At 40.4% G+C, this 18,046-nt stretch overlaps 1 protein-coding gene across 1 annotated transcript in view; it reads left to right on the plus strand.

The window, feature by feature from the left end:
• Positions 1 to 18,046, plus strand: part of LOC144640136 (uncharacterized) — an 83,035-nt gene that overhangs the window by 18,716 nt on the left and 46,273 nt on the right. Inside the window, exons 10-11 of the mRNA XM_078499345.1 lie at positions 2,729 to 2,800; positions 6,097 to 6,168. Of these exons, the coding sequence (XP_078355471.1) occupies positions 2,729 to 2,800; positions 6,097 to 6,168 (144 nt within the window). The remainder of the gene's footprint in view (positions 1 to 2,728; positions 2,801 to 6,096; positions 6,169 to 18,046) is intronic.

The raw sequence follows: 18,046 nt of genomic DNA on the forward strand, positions 1-18,046 counted from the left end.
CACCTTTAAATCTAAGTGACAAGTTGGTGGCCCATTATAAACCTCGCATTTCACATCTGCCGAATTTAATACCCGAATTTGAAGAGTCGCAGTTAATTCATGAGCGAGTTTCATTCTCGTCACCATAGTCCTTTTCGCGTCTCTTAGCCGGTGGGTCTTGGCATGAGAAACGAAGGGCTCTGAAGACAAAGGGAATTCAAATAGTTTCAAAGTTTTTGATTGGCTATTTTTCAAAACCCAAGCCCTTGATGCAGAATGGAAAAGCGCGTTTTAAACATGTGTATTTGGTAGGAGAAAAACAAGAGCTGCACATCGCACCCGATTCCGCCATTTTGTTTCTGTCGATGCGCTCATAGCATTTAGGAAAAAATGAAGAATTGTGAGTTAAACATAATTTAAATCATTTTGATTAATTTATGCATTCGATTCGGCACATGTCAAGTTCGTCGTATAAAGCGACTGTCGAACCTCTGTCAAATATTCGACTGGCCCAGTCGACGATGCGACAGAAGTCGTATTTAATCGATTGAAACGTCGAAATTCGCAAACACTTAATTCCCGAATTGGATTCGGCAAACGCGAAATTCGACGTATAAACCGAGCCTAAACTCAGGCGGACTACTGGCTCGTCCCCAGGCGTCCTTCTCCTTTGTGCACGGTTCGCTTGTCGTTGTGGGACTGACGTGCACGGTTCGCTTGGCGTTGTGGGACTAATGCGGACGGGAAAAAGGACACAGCCGAGGCATCAACCCTCGCGCTCCCTGCTTTCCCGCCTGACTTTAACCATCTGGCCGATCAGCGCCTGGGGACGAGGCAGGGCGGGATATATACTCGCTGTTACGTGACCAGCATCACGTCAATATGTTTTGACAACTTTGATTTAGAATTAGCTTTCTTCATATTCAACATGGGTCAACATCAACAGTTCTTTTGCTCAGTTGTAACTGAGAATCCTCATTTTTCGCGGAAAGGTCTGTCAAAAATATTACTCACACATGTGCGAGAGTGGTAAAGTGGTAAAGGGTTTTATTATGATCGATGAAAGGCCCTTTTTCCGTAAATTGTGTAATTTTTTTTTTCTCGTAAACGTGATTTGGTTACACTGTTGTGAACTGTGAAACGACTTTTCTATGAGAATTGCGAAATGACTGTTGTTATTTCAAGTTAAATGTGACTGTAAATCGTGTTTTTTTTTCCTTCCAGAAGATTCTCTGTAAACGTTTAAAAACAAGACTACGTGTTGTAAAATGCGTGACTAGGGACTGATCGCCTGGCATGAATTTTAATCAAACTTTATCGAACTTATACTTTGGATTGAGTTCGATTGATTTCGACAATCGAACAAAATCGAACACGCACACACACAAAAAGTTGCACAATGGTCCATTTTCATTAAAAATTGCTATATTAAAGCAACGAATTTAACAAGCATTTTTGGCTGCGGATGGCTAGGATGAAAATGGATTGCAATTGAAAAATTCAGTAAGGCTAAACTTTTCAAAGTTTTCAGTTTCGCGTGTCGTAAAAGATCGATATTTGTGCCGAAGTTTGATTATGATTATCTACAAATTAAGGCTGTATCTCCCATGAGATCGATGTTCAAAAAATGTTTTTCATGGGTTAAGTCGCTATCACTAATTAATTTCGGAACAGTTTAGTTCAAAAATCTGCAAAATTCTCGTGACGTAGCTCCTTTAAAAAGTGTGCTCAAGATCTATCGACGGGAGCAGTTTATAAAACTAACTGCAGAGACTGTGAGAGAGTTTATATAAGACAAACATCACGAGCGTTAAGATCTAGAACAAGAGAGCAAAAAAGAGCTGTTTTTACGGTTGACAAGCTAGAACTTTCTATTGGTGCAAGAACTCTCTGTTGCATGCAAAACAATCGAGAATTCGATTTCGACGACGTAAAGATTATAGCCGTTGTTCTTGTGATCAGACTGTTTTCAAAAGCGTTACATTCTATTCGAAACCGAATTCGACTAACAAACACATGTACACTCCCGACATGTACAAAATCCTGTTCTGAATCACTAGTGGGTTATCGCCTTCTTTAAAAAAAGAAAAAATATTTACATCTGGACGCCCTTTTCAATTTGTGTTAAGAAGGTTATAGCATTTTTAACTGAAAAGCCAGATATTCTTTACAGTTTTAGTCAGTGAGAACAATTTTTTTTTAGTTTTTATGCATAAAACGTGAAATAGCCAATTTTTTTTGGGTGGTGTTTTCCTTTTTTTTCCCGTTTTGGAAAACATTTAGGCCGTATTTTACTTGTTCTTTTTACCTTGTTCAATCAAGTAAATCGATCGTTTGGATATTCACCATTTAAAATTAATATTTTGCCAATTTGACAACAGCGACGAACTTTCGTCTTTGCCAGCGCAAGCCTCATTTGCCAAATTTTTTTACTTAATATTTTGATAGTATCTGGTCATTTTGACTTGACGTCCAACACACCAAGATGCATTTTTAGCCTCTGAATTTACCAAAGTTTTGCATTTTCGCACAAAACTTGGGATGGTAATTATTGAAAGAGTGTTGTTCAATTACACCAGATTTTTAAAAGTACCATTGCTAGAAAGCAGAACAGCAGCGCTCTCATTAACATGTACAGTTAATCTTCTTTCATATTGTTGCAAACGAAGCGCTACTTTGTAACAACATGTCTCTTTTAAAAAATTTTTATTGCCCTGTGCTGACGATAATTTGTCTCCTTTTATTTCAGGGACTTGTCATCCAATAAAATTCCATATCTACCCACAGGGTTATTGACGAAGCAAACGAGCTTGGCAGAGTTGTACGTTTGTCAGCATTTTTCGTTCTTTTCGTCAATCTTATTATAATATAAGTTAAAAGGACTAGTGTCACGGCTTGGTTTAGTTTTGCCAATTACTCGCTATGAAAATGTCGACAAAGAACCATACCGCAATCCGTTAAGTGGTTTATTTTATGTTTCACTTAATTCTGTGGCCATTTTTTTCATTTTTAAATTTGGCTTAAATTCATGACAAGTTCCTTAAGTTTAAGAAAAGCCGTCAACTCATACAGAAGGTAGGCCGCTTTTGTACGCGCGCTGTCTTATACTCTCTTGGTTCTTGGCATTAAAAAAATCTTCCGGCAGGAAGATTTTTCAAGGAATTAAATTTGGAGCTAATCCTTGTTGTTTTTGTCTTATGAAATTAATATTAGGCGTCTTTTCCAGAAAACATGTCAGAGTTTGTTATTTGGGCGATCAGTGTTTATCAAGTTAGCTAAAAAACTTTTTTAAACTGATCTAAAAATGTAAAAATGATCTTATAAACACTTTTCAGAAACTAAATATTTGGCAAACGTTCTGTTGCCTTCGTCAGACGTAGTTTGAAACAGTTTCACTGCATGTACAATCGGGTCTTATTAGTCTCCAAAGATGCAGACAAAGGTAACTAAACTTGTGGGAAATGTAAATGTTTAGGAGCGAAAGAATAAAGTAAGCACTTGCAAACCTGCGGCACAAAATAGAATTATGCAAAATAGAATCATTCTGTAAATGTTCGTTTACGGAGTTTCGGTGTCGATTAGAATGCAAAACGTCCAGAAAAAGGCGTTCTAGTCTGTTCAGGTTTCTTTCTAGAATGTCAACGTAGTCTTGGTCAATGTCGAAATCTGTTGCTCCCTCAGAGATTGGCCAAAAGTGATGTCAAGAAAAAGAAAACTAAAGAATAAAAAAATGAAAATTTATAGACATAGCACGCCAATAGCACAGAGCTTAACATTGGCGACAAATTATTAATTAATGAAATCCAAGACCAACTGGAGGAAGGAATCGTGGGAGGTTATTTTTTTAGGAAAAAGGGGTTTTATTTATAAATGGTGGGTTTTTTTTGGCGATTAAATTTTTTTTTCGAAAATAAGGATTTGTTTGGGGAAAAAAAAAAAATTGTACGTTACTTGCTTATTTTCGTCATTCTGAAAAATGAATTTTTAATATCCATGTTCCGTTATTTATTTTTATTTTTTTACCCGTGAACCGTGCCAGAGACCGCCCTTGTAAGACTCGCTACGAAGCAGCACAAGAGAAAAAAGCAGAAAGCACAAATATACGAATCATCTTCGACGCATCAGCTAAGGAATATCAAACTAGTTCCTCCTTAAACGATTGTAGATTGGAGACTGAGCCTCCACTCTAAAACATACTCTGGATTGTGCTGGTTCAAAACCGTTTCAAAGCTAGCTGTTGCGCTTTGTGGCGATTTTTAGCAGTTAGTCTTGCAGGTACACACATGTTTTAGGCTTTGATATTTACTTGTCCGTTGTTAGGTTTAACACAGCCACTGTTTCTTCTTGGTGGAACTCTAAAGCAACAGCTAGAAAACTTGAAAGCCAAATATCACGAAGATTTTGTGGATCGTTAGTGGAAGAATTACCACTGCCCAGGGCGCAATTTATAATTTGAAAAGGTTACAGTCTTAGAATATTGAGAAGCGGAGTTTAAACTACATACATGCCACTCTTATGTGGTGGTGGCTAACGCTCAATTGAGAGACGAAGGGAAAATATATGACAAGGAAAATTTGTGCGTGAAAGCCAAAAAAGCAAAGTTACCGAGACTATTTTTGGAGCAAGCAGAAAGATACCATGGTCGTGATCTTTACTAAAGGCTCTGTGGAAACTAGTTAGAGAGAAACTCTGAGTAGTTAGGCATAAGTAATTGAACCTCTTGGAGTGGCAAGCTTTCTAGCCCACAGCCTGAGTAATGAGGCTGTAGGGCTTTTGCTTCTTTGAAGTGGCAAGTCCAACAGCTTGGGTAAGACGATCTATACTACAAATCGACTCGCAGAGAGGTTTGCGTGCAATACCTACCGGGGGACGGAAATAGAGAAACTGGTAAAACAGTGTTGCAAGTTCAAGGAATACCTAATTTATAAAGTAAGAATTTCCTGCAGGCTAGCTACAGCCAAAGGCAGTCCATTTTTTGTTTACATGTCTTCGGTGATACTGTTGGCACAGTAACTGCGACGGCAGTGTACGGATTATTCTTTAAGAGTCGGGCGCAAACCAAGATCTTTAACCCGAGCCATTCACCTCGAACTGGTACCAAATTTAACGGATAAGCAGTTCATCAGTATCCGCACATTTTGCATCGCAAAGGAGCAAAGTCCAATATGATCAACGCTTATAACGGTAGAAATTTTACAGGTACAGCAAACAGGTCGAGTAAGGTGGTGATCCCAACTTCACTTTGACAGTTTTTTGCCAAAACACGCAATCAGTTACTATACAAGGAAATGTTCATATATATCAGATTTTTGACAGTTCGAACCATATTTCAGCTTCGATGCAGTTAATATACAACAGACTTAACAGCACGATTCACTTTAACCCTAAACAATACAAAGAAGTTCAAAGATAGCCTAAGGAGTCCTTTCATCACTCGTGTTCCTGACGCAAGAGGGACTGGGTACACAGGCATCTCAGCGAAAATAACTACACTTACTCTTGGTGATGTGGGTGGGGATTACTATACAGGAGGCTATTACGAAAAGGGGATGCCTTTGTCAGACTGGAGGTATATCACCCTGTATGTCTGCTTGCCTGTTTTTTTTTTTCTGTCCAACTCCCTGGCTGCTGCATGCCTGCCTGCCTGTCTGTCTGTCTGTCTAGTCTGTCTGACTGTCTGTTTGCCTGTTTGTCCGACTGTCTGTGTGTGTGTGTGTCTGTCAGTCAAAATGTTGCTGAATTACAGAAAACTTCTTAAAAGTGGCTCATAACAAATAATTTAAGTTTTAACTGTCGTGGGCCACATAATAATTACAATTGGTGACAATAATTATTATTGGTGGCTTGATGCAAATATGACAATATATCACTGTATATAATTTGCTTATCCAGCTTTCGCTCGATTACTGATTACGGATTAATTTAAGGGCAAACGGCCGTAAAGTTTTGAAAGTAACAACCATTGTTACTGTCACATTTAACAGTGTTTTCCTTTCATTACTTCTGGTGGGTAGCTTCGTTCGAGGGGTCGATACTTTTAATCATCTTAAAGGTGTGGCATATAAGGGTCGATCTGTCTTACTGTAATCGTACAATATGTGATTTTGTTTTTCGCAGGTTGCTTAGACACAATAAAATAGAAGTGCTGCCTGAAGGAATATTTGAGAACCTATCAAGTCTAAATGGGTTGTAAGTACATGCATCTGACAAGTATTTAATTAAGGAGGCTATCAACGGTTTCCAGCACTTTCCATCTCTTATACTTTGATGGATCAGTACTGCAAACCCTTTACAGTTGCTCCTACAATAATGGTACCAAACAAATGCCCAATCATTGGTAACAACAGTTTAACCTGTTTAGAACTGCTACAAACTGGATAATGATCAAAATATTAAAATACAACTTTTTGCAAAACTAAAAGGGCAGACTATAAATGAATTTTAAAATCAAATACAAATGTAAATAGCCTAATTAATTGTAAATATTTTTAACTTTTAATACTTTTAATTTACAAGACCCCACAAGCTGTAAGCTTTTATCCAAATCGTGTTTTTAAATAAAGGCAAATTACTTACTTACTTACTTATTGAGCTTGAACTCTAATGTTTATGCCGAATATAAAACCGACTGACTTTTTGACTTTGAACGTACCAATTCTCGTTCCATAAACTAAACTGATTAACTGAAGGTTAATGCTTCGTTTACTGGTATTTTACGTTGTTCTTGTTAACCCGTCTTGTCTGTTTCTCTGGCTGGCCGAATTTTTTTTAAATTACAAAATGGTAAAAATTGTTATAATGAGAATATTTAAAACTAGCTCATATCAAATAAATTAGTTTTAATCGCCTCAAAAACTAAATTTGAAAGTACTGCTTCTGATTATAACGTTGCCAACTTTGGCTATTCTCGTGACTTTAAGTTAGGCGTTACGAACATGTCTCTGCTTCCCAATCTCTCGGTATTTGCATGGATGATAAAAGACTGTCGAGGAATACCCTAAATTTGGCGAAAAAGGGGTCATTTGGAGTGGGTGGCAGTGGGAGGCTGTAGTAGTGTATTACATGTAGCCCAGCGGTTACTCATAAGAGTACATCCGGGATGCGAAGAGTGTGTAGTGAGCGGGAAAGCATGTACTGTGTGTACGGGCGTGTGTTCTGCTTTAAAAGCAGCTGTAAGCCTTTGTGGCCTTTGAACACTAAAAATTGGCGACGAGGATGTCGCACTCAGTGGAACGAGCGTTGTCGCCCTAAGATTTAACCGGTTCTTCCTTTCAGGTCGCCAAACGGTGGCGACAGTGGAAGCGATTTTACCAATATTACATCGATGGCAAAGGAATTACGAACGCCTCTCGAAAGAAAGCTCAATTACTTCATTTAGCGGGCATGGAAGTCCAAGATATTTTCGAAGTCGTTCCGGATTCAGGACCGATCAATGCCGAGGAGGGTAACGAGTATGTAGTGTGTCTTCGTACGCTTGATGGAGGGACTGGATGGGGGGGTACAAATGTCAGTTGTCAGTTAAATTTTAGGCGATTTGTCAGTTGTCAGTTAAATTTTAGGCCATTTGTCAGTTGTCTGTTACTTGACTGTTAATAATTAACCGTGTAACTAAATTATTTACTTCTGACCCAAAAGCTAGCTCGATTGGCACATATAACGTAAAGTATATCGTTAATTCAAGATTCTTACTTAAAGAACTATTGTTTCTCAGATTTGGAGTTAAAACCATTGCAATTGCATTACAACCTGAGATAAAAATTTAAGCGTTAACTTGCCTACCGATGATCACCTATATCAGTCTAAATCTACCTATTTATCTTCAACACTTTATACTTAATAGACCTTAATAAATATCAAGAAGAGTTTACGGAGCAAAATAAAATATCTTGAGAATTTGAGTAAAACCGCGAGTATCGTATTTTCTCGATTGAAAAAGCTGGCTTCTAATAAAGCCGAGTTTCCACGGTGGAAGTATGAAAACCTGTACTGGTCTGTAATAAAAAATGTGCATTATACTCAAAAATAATGTATAAAGGTCTCCGCACACGTGGGGTCAAGACGCAGGGACATGTTGCAGCAATATGAAGCAGCGACAAAATCATGCGTTGTTCACACTGAGGGGACATGCAGCAGGGACGATGATATTTGAGTCAGCATGAAAAAGTGTCGATAATCCAAGGAATTGACCCTGAGAGTTATGATAATCATTAGTGAATTGGTATTTCTAATGGATTGGTATTACATTTGCAGTGCGAAGTGTTTTCAGTAACATTTTGTTTTTAGCTGTGAATTACCGCTATTTTTAGCCACTGTTTTAACCCTTGAATTACATAATGGTCAACTGATACGACTGAAATGTGACATGTACATGCATTATAACCAGATTTCTACCTGAAACAAACGCGCTCGGTGGTTCACATTGCCGCAACGTTTCAAAATTTAGTTTTATATACACAGTGCCACAGTAATTATAACATATATAACGCCAAGAGAAATAATTAAGTATCAAACACATCGTACATTGCAACCAAAATCGGAACAAGAAACACGTAGTCGTACCTGGTAGGATTTCTGGACTAACTGGCATAATTCATATTTATATCAATACAAAATACAAATGCACTTATAATACATACTGTTCATTTCGCTTCCTGTGCTATCCAGTAAGCTTGGTAGTTCGAGCTTCCACTGGTCGTCTGTGGTGATGGCGAAGTTGTCGCTTTTCCCACTCTCATTCGGTGCCATTCGGAAAAGCTTGATGTCAAAGTCACCAAGGCCGCATTTTCTAGTTAAATCTTTGAGGCCAAGGAATGCCACAAGGTGCTTTTTGAGCGCATGAACTGTATTTACATCATTTATCGGAATACGGCTTCTAAATCGATCGAAAGCCGAGTTCGAGTCAACTCTGTAAAAGCTTACAATAGCTTTTACAACGCCAGCATTGGCGGCCATTGCATAAACTGGCGCGTGTTCAGCGTAACTTTGAGATCGTAGCTGGTAATATGACCCTGATGTACATGGGTCATACAGTGAATCATTAACGAAATATGAAACCCTAGCGTCCCGCTGCTGAGATTCGTATAAAACGTACATTTGTTTGACGAAAAGAGTCAAAGAGTGTTATTTACAACGGGTTTTTTAGGATTAACGATGCTCATGTGGGTTATTTAGGACAGTTTGGTCAGTTGTCAGTTGTCAGTAAAAGCCACTACAAATGTCAGTTGTCAGTTAGATTTTAGGCGATTTGTCAGTTGTCAGTTAAAATTTTGGCCATTTGTCAGTTGTCAGTTAACCCCATCCAGACCCTCTTGATGCTCACTTTCGCGCCGTGGACGAAGTCCATGTTTTTTCCACAGCCGCCCAGGCGTGTATTCGATTTAGGTAATTATAAGACAATGTATGAGAATACTTTGAAAATTGCTCGAAATAGTACTTGTATGAAAGATTTGAATAAAAATTTCTTACCTTATGTTTATCATGCGTTATTTTGACATTTCTGTGCCTCTGGAGTGGGTTTAAAGCCGTTTAGACGAGTTTTTCTTTCCGACGTTGTCGCCATGGCGCGGTCGCTTAGCTAAATTTTTGAATCTTGTGCCCAAGATAACTTTTCACGCATTCAGACAAAGCAAAAGTGGAAACCCAGCGCTCGAACACGAGCGTTTCTCGGGCGGTTAAAATAAACTTTGGAACCTTAAGCGAAGGAAATCGAAAGAAGAATTATCGACGGCTGTATTGAAGCAATTTTGGTGAGATTCGACAATTTTTGTGGTATTTAAGGAGCTTCGAGTGCGAACCGTTGGCGAACTAGGTCACCTGCCTTTCGTTTCTCTTTAGGGGAAGCAACGTCGGAAAGAAAAACTTGTCTAAACGGCTTTAAACCCACTCCAGAAGCACAGAAATGTCAAAATAACGCATGATAAACATAAGGTAATACATTTTTATTCAAATCTTCAATACAAGTTCTATTTCGAGCAATTTTCAAAGTATATTCATACATTGTCTTATAATCACCTAAATCGAATACAACGTCTGGGCGACCTGTGGTTTTTCGACAACTTGCGTTGACCAAGGGGGAGACCGCTGATAAATTTATGGTTCGTTTACGGAAACAAGCTCGTCACTGTAATTTTGGCGCAGCTTTGGTAAAAAATTTGTCAGATCATCTGATCGAAAAGCTCCCCGATGTTGAACTGAAGAAGAAATTACTCGAGGTGAATAATATTACGCTAGAGGCTGCGATGGATAAGGTCCGAAAGTGGGAAGCTTCGCGTGAGCAAGTGAGTCAAATGCCGGTTACGCCAAGTCAAGACCAACAAGAACCTGGAGCAAGTGTTGGAGCAGGGACTAATGCTGTCGAACAAAGGTCTGGGCGTGGATCGAAAGGTAAAAGGGTTTGTTTTAACTGTAGAAAAGAAGGTTACTTGGCTAAAGACGGCAATTGTCCAGCTCGTGGACGGAAGTGTAGGACACTATGCTAGCTGTTGCAAGGAGGGAAGGATTCCAAAGTTTGGAAAAAACAAATTCCACTTAACGACGGGGAGGGGAAGACATCAGAGTCGAGGAAAAGCAGGTCAGGCCAATCTTGTAGAGGGATCGTTGGAACCCCCCAGGTGAGAATGATTCATTTGCCTTTACCGTAGAAGAGCAGACATGCAAATTTGGCCGCTTCTGCTGAGCCAGTGCTTTGTGTAAGCATTGGGGCAGTAAACAGGGATGTGTTGGTTGACTCTGGACCTGGGAGCAATCGTATAAGCATAGACACTGTTAAGGAGTTAAAACATCAGTTACTTAACATTCAGGCGTAACTGTGCACAAGAAAGTTGTATGCTTATGTGAGTCGTGCGCTTGAAATCAAAGGTCAGTTTCAGTCAGAAGACTGTGTTGGTAAAACGAAGATTGTGGCAGATTTCGTTGTTGTCAAAACAGGTCGTTGTTTGTTAGGATATTCGACTGCCACAGATCTTGAAATCCATCGGTATCCAGCAGGAACTCTTGCCACAAGGAACTGTAACACTGTTAATAGCACTTTTCAATTCAACCGCAGACACCCTCAGAGGTTCGTAGCTTGTTGGGTCTCGTTGGATTCAGTGCCAGGTTCATACCCGATTTTACAACAACTGCTGATCCCCTGAGAAGACTTGCAAGGAAAGGAAAACTGTTTATGTGGGGCGAGGAGCAAGAGAACTCATTTCAGAAATTGAAAAGTCAAGTTGCAAGAACGCGTTTAGGTATTTTGATAAGGGTTTTTTTTTTGGGGGGGGACCTACTCGTGTTATTGCAGATGCCAGTCCAGTGGGGCTTGGAACAGTGCTGGTCCAATAGAAGAATGGAGATAGTCGTGCTGTCTGTTACACAAGTCGTAGTTTGAGCCAAGTGGAGGGCCGCTATAGTCAAACCGAGAAAGAAGCACTAGCCCTAGTTTGGGCATGTGAACGTTTCCACTTCTAATTGTATGGGCTGCCACAGTTTGACCTCGTAACAGACCATGAAGCACTCAAAATATTCTATTCCAAGGAAGTCCAAACCTTCAGCCCGGAAAGAGCGCTAAGTTCTGCATATACAACCGTACAACTATCAAGTCTGTTAGGTGTCATCGAGAAAGAATGCCGTAAAATTCCGGTAATAAGCCCTCCCGCTTATAAGCCCCCCCCCCCGGGGGGTTTTTTTTCCTATTGCAGATGCCCTTTCCCGACTGACAAATATACCTGCCTCAGATCAGTCCCCGGAGGACGATGGATACATACGCATGGTAGCTCTGTATGCTGTCTCCGCTGCGTTGATAATCAAAGAGATTGAACGGATTGTAGCACAAAATCCAGAGTTGCAATCAGTCATAATTTGCCTCATCGAAGAAAAATGGGACATTGTTCTCAAGTCATACTTGCCAGTGCGCAATGAATTGACCTTTATCGGTCATGCAATTCTACTGGGAACGAGAATTGTTGTACCGCAAGCTCTTTGCAAAAGAGTTGTCAGTTTGGCTCACGAGGGGCATGAAGGAGTCGTGAAGACAAACAATAGTATAACAAGTGCTAACTGCGCTAGCTGTACAACAGAACACCAAAGTGAACTGTGAACAGTTTGTTTGGGCTTTTATAGCTAAAGGGTTGTCTGCTGGGAATGCCAGTAGAAAGAACTGTACTTCGGCACAGCTTGGCATTACACGTGTATAATCTTAGCCATGAATAGTGCTGGTCGGCGTCGGGAGCGAGGACGAGGAAGCACTGCGTGCATCTGAAAGCGGGAGATTGCATCGGCGATCTCATTTGAAACCCCGGGACATAGCAAGCCCGGACTACAAAGTTGTGCTGCATAGAAAGGAGCACGAGCCGCCTGACCAACTCCATTATGCGTGGTACTTTGTAACGCCTAGAATTTATATTAGACACGACCAATATGTTGTCACACCAGAATTGGAGGCGTCTCCCGGAAAGAAAGGGGTGCCACATGACGCAAGCAACAACGATGGGAAAGAGTTCTTGCAATTCGATACCTATTTCCTGTTTTTGGTTCAAAAGCATGTGGGGAGGCCAGCCACCCTGGAACCACCTTCACTGGAAATAGCCCCCGAAGCCTAAAGAGCCCGCGGCATCGGTGTAGAGTTCTAGATTCTGAGCTGGAAACGCCCGTTCCAGTTCAAGAGAAAAACTTTCCACATTTCAAGATCCTTAAAGAACTCCTTATTAAGCCGCATGCGGTGGAAACGGCTTGGGATCCCCTCCTGGTCAAATTAATCGCCCGCTGAAGGAAGGTTCTCCCGGGCACCACCACCTTGCATGCAAACTGAAGAGTCCCAATGAGTGATTGTAGCTCTACCAGGCGTACTGAGCGACGTATTTTGAAAGAGTTCAACAGTTCATTGATCCTGGAGAGTTTATCCTGTGGTAAGCGGGCCTCCATGCGGACGCTGTCTAAAGCAATGCCCATGAACTCAATCTCCTGGGAGGGGCTTATTGTCTTGGACGCTACGACAGGGGCCTCAAGGGACATAAATACCCGTAGCAGAGTGCTAAAGCTAGTTAAACATGCCAATTTAGACGGTTCGGCAATGACGAAGTCGTCCGTCCACGATGTGAATAACAAGCTGGAGGCCATAGTTACTTTTAAGGATCCATTCAAGCCCGTTCGACAGCTGATTGAAAAGGAACGGGGCACTTCGAAGCCCAAAGGGTAAGTACATGTCTACATAATATTGGGATAGCCAGCTACAGTGACTAGCCAGCAAGCTCCAGTCGTCCAGATGACTTGGTATCAGGCGGAAGGTTGATTTAAGATCAGTATTGGGGCTGGAGAATACGGATGGCATCGTCGACCCGCACAAAATCTAAGGGAATAAGGGGTCCTTTGGAATGTGCTCATTAATGCTATCGCCCTGGGGGTAGCAGAGGTTGTAGATAGTGCGCCAGGCAGTTGAATGTTTTTTGGGAACCACGGCCACCGGACGACACGGAAACTTGTGCAGGGGCAGGGAGTGGTAGGGACCCGCTACCCTTCCAAGAGCTACTTCCTTTTGCAGATTGAAAGAAACTTCTTTCGGGTGCTGTACTACCGAAATACGGTTAGGGGAGATGGAGGTCGATGTCATCCGATCAACTTCCAGTAAAACCATCATTCATTGCCTAGATGCCCAATTCGCAAGACATGGATTGCCCAGAGGCCTGCGCAGCGACAATGGTTCAAACCTGGTGTCCAAGGAAGTAGAAGGGTATTTGAAAGAATCGGAGATTAAGCACCATGACACGACACCTCTGTGGCCACGGGCAAATGGCCAAGTGGAAAGGCAGAATAAGACGCTTCTGAAATCTGTTAGAGCAGCTCACGCAAAAGGAAAGAATTGGAGGGAGGAGCTAAACAGGTTCCTGTTGGCATACAGGTCAACGCCACATTCGACTACAGGGAAGAGTCCTGCTGAATTGTTGTTTAGAAGTAAGCTTAAAACCAAAATGCCTGAGCTGGTCGATTTGGAAGAGGAGAAAAAAGAAGTCAGCGACCAAGGAATCCGTGATCAGGACACACAGAGAAAGCAGTCGAGTAAGGACTACGCCGACAAGAGGTTTCATGCTAGAGACCGAAATGTGAGAGAAGGAGACACTGTTTCGCTAGAGAAGAAGAATGAAAACAAGCTGTCGTCTTGCTATGAGAATGAACCATATCAGGTGATGTCTCGTTGTGGAGACCAGGTGCTATTGAGATCATCACAGGGAGTTCAGTACAAGCGAGACCTTCTGCATATCGACACAATAAGGTGGTTAGATGACAAAATGTAACAATGGAAACGTTTACAAGCCTAACTAAATGTGCAATTAGAACCAAGCCCTTTAACAAGCCAGATCAGAAAGAACAGGGAGCTCCACTACAGGATGCTGAAACACCGACGAAACCGAAGACGGCCGAGATATCACCCATGAAAGAGAATCCAGTACCAACGACAGATTCACCACCTGGCCTACCTGCTGCTATACCTACAGCTGAGCAGCCAGTTAGAAGATCTGACAGAATTAGTACTCATCCGAAAGCACTGAACGATAATGTTCTGCACTAAACTTAGGGATTTTTATACTGTCATATTCATTGCTGTGTTTCAAAAGTAACATTTGAACATTTTTATATGAATTTAAAGGGACCGTGTCACTGATTTAAGCCAAACTTAGGCATGGGAAATGACCATCAAATTCGTTTAAATGTATAAAATTACCTCTTACAACAGTGAAGGAATATTTAAAGAACACACCAAATGCAAAAGAAGGTACGGATGGCCAAAAGTGTCGAAGATTGAAAAGGATTGCGATGTGGGCTTTTGAAATATGGTCCGGCGGAACAGTTTTCAAAGTTAATCTTGTCTGCTTGTTACTTTAATTTATGACGCCCTGGAGACACATTTAGCTGCAAGGAAATTATGGTTTTGTCATTTAGTATCAAAGAATTAAGAGCGAATTTTTCCCGTGACCGAGTGAGAGGTGGTACAAAATTTTAAACAAGCCTACCCTCAATTTTTTTTCAGAGATACCTTATGGTGAGTCGATCAACGTGCTATGATTTTTTCTTTATGAGCTATCTTTGTTTGGCAGAAAAAAAAAATTAAAACTGTCACGCCCGCCGACTGCCATGAAATGGTCGAATTTCATACCACGATTAAGAGCATAAGAATGATACTGCTCACAAGCGCAAAATAAAGCAGACTTCTCTCGATTTTGTGTATTTGTTAAGGAGGCATTTACAAATGATTTAAGTTTAAGAACAGTATTACAAAGATCGATTTGAATATTTAGAGCCTGTTTAAATATTACAAAAATTTGATTGCTTAAAAATCTCATTTTGGAGCATTTTTTCAAAGAACTCTTTTCCTATGCGGTATAACTCAGAATTACTTAAGACTTAGGCTTTAATAAGTGGAAATGATGTTCTTTTTAATGGTATAAAAATCAGTCCTGGGCTTTTAATTGCTACGAAGAACTTCCCCTTTCAATTTGGACGAAATCACAACACCGACTTGTCAACAACCGCAAATAATCGAATAAGGCTCGAATTACGCTTTCCGTTCTCAAAGCCAAAATTCCGACAAAATCTTATTAGTAAACACCCTATTTGATCCAAAACTCAATATTTAGCTTACCTGGCGTAACAATTTGTCGAAGATTGCTTTGTATCCTACTTTTGTTTCAAATACGTTACCAGCACTCGAACGGTGTTTACCAAATCACAGTATTCAGAATTCCCGAGAATTTCAAATCAGCAATAACTTTGCCAGAAGGTCCTTGAAAAAAAAAAAACACCGCATTCCGGTCTTCACAGTTCCAACCACATTTAGTGAAAACGGCCACTTCATAGAAGAAACTTGCTTCACAGTTTAAAAACCGCGTTTTGGCCGTTGTTTTTGCAGAAGATCAACTAGAGCGAAAATGGCGGCTTGACATCTGTCACGCAATGATATGTCACTTGAGGGGAGGTTACTCATTGAATTTAATTTGGTGGGCTATGTACTTTGAGAAATACCGTAAAATTTCGGTTATGATCCCTAGATTTTTACAATTTCGTAAGTGGTTTTGGTGGGGCTAAATATAAACGTAATGGCACATAAACGGGGTAATAAAAAGTCTAAAAACCCTTTCCAAAAAGTCACGGTATATGAAAGTACGTTTTCACGTAAAAAAAACATCATAAAGATACTATAGAAAAAAAAATTATTAAACCTGAAACGGGGAAGGTCACTGAGTAACTGTTGCCGTTGTTGTTGCATTTTTAACGGAGTACTGCAGCTGTATTTTTGGTTGTTTTGTTTTTTCGAAGTAACTTTTATTTTTTTTATTTTTTATTTTTATTTTGGGGAGGGGTTTTAACGTCAAGGTCTGGCACGGATTAAAGAAAGGGGTCACATATTTTTTGTTTTAACAAAGAGGAAATAGCATTTTTAAATATCAGAGATTCTATTTACAAATCAGAAAGGAAAAAAAAAAAACTAGATTAGGTGTAGCTCTAACAATGATGAGCGTCGCGCCATAGTTTCCAAACCAAACAAGAACTGATATTTTGTTTATTCGTGCTTTTAATGAGTAGAGAATTTTACAGAGTATAGAATGAAAATCAATTACTCTTTTCAAAGATTAGTTGGGGGATACTGCTCCCAAGATAAGCGAAGTCGAGCTGCGGAAAAAAGTCCTGTTATACTCCCTCTGCGTTCATGTGAAAAAGATATCTCGGCTCACAAACTGGCTGCGGGTGTTAATGATGTTGAGTCAGAAGTAGATATCATTTTAGCACGGCATCAATCTTCAATATTTCTTTGAATATTTCGGACATTACTATCTGCCCAGCTCATCGGTCCTTTCTGGGCAATGGATGGAGAAGAGGTTCGCAACGCTGTCGCGTTCCCGCAGAATTATCGAGGCATGCCAAAGAAGGGAAATCACGCAAGTCTGACCGCGGAATCAACACCCGGGGGGACTGCTATATGAAACGGACGGGGATGCTCGTCAGAAATTTTGAAAAGAACCCTTAAAAGATAACAATCTGGGTGTGGTTCGAGCTTTTTTTGACCCTCTAGACGACTCCAAAAAACTAAAAATAGAATTGCTATTTGTATATTTCTGCGTGTATAACCCTGAACGAGACCATTTTGGCTGAAAATATTGCTATTTTTTGGCGAAAGACCATAATATCCAAAATTTACACCCCCGACGTACGGGCATATTTGTCCCAGCTGGGTCTGGTAAGTCTTTGCGATTTTTGTTAATTTTCTATAGAAAGTACAGTCGAACCTCGATTATCCAGATTTCCGATTGTCCGGAATTCCAATTTTTCATGAATATTATATTCAAGACCAAACTCTTTCAAAATTTAAATGTCACTTTCTTCCTCCAGAAACTATGTAATTATAATCGGAATCGTAAATTACCCAATAAGCGAAGCTTCGAAGGATAGAAACTGTGACGCCTCGAGTGCGCTACGTTCGTGAATGAGCGTTATCGTCATAGAATTCGAGCTAGAAGGGGTTTATTGTAAGTCAGTTCTCAGTCCGTTTAATATAGTGGTTATATACAATACGATATGATTAAGTTTAAAAAGGAGAAACCTTACACAGTGTGATTTGTTCTTTTTTTCTGTTTTAGTCTGATAAATTCTGACAACGGTGGTGACGGATATATATATATAAAATCGAGCTTAGCGCCGTCTGATAACAAATGTCGATTATGTAACGTTTTCCTGACGTAATAATATGCTGAAACAAAAACACCGCAATCGAGTGAATGCTAGCCTGCGCGGCAGGCGTTAAAAGGGGAGGGAAAAGGGGAGGGAAAAAGACGGGGAAGAGGGAACGCCTGCCTTAAGAACCCCTACGTTTTTTCCCCTCTTTCTCCCCCCCTCCTTCCTTTCCGACGCCTGCTATGCAGGCCTAAGTGAATGCAGTCGATCCCGTTAAAAGTGTGCGGGACGTTCCTAGCGATCTCGTACTGATAAGTTGATCACCCCCCAAACTAAAATGAATAAAAGTAAAAACGTTTATGACAGACTCCTCTGTGTATTGAAAGCGGGAAGGGTGAACTCCCATATTATGGTTAAAATACGGATT

The sequence above is a fragment of the Oculina patagonica genome, unplaced genomic scaffold (assembly GCF_052425735.1).
Source record: "Oculina patagonica isolate OP01 unplaced genomic scaffold, crgOcupat unplaced2, whole genome shotgun sequence".
Taxonomy (NCBI): Eukaryota; Metazoa; Cnidaria; class Anthozoa; order Scleractinia; family Oculinidae; genus Oculina; species Oculina patagonica.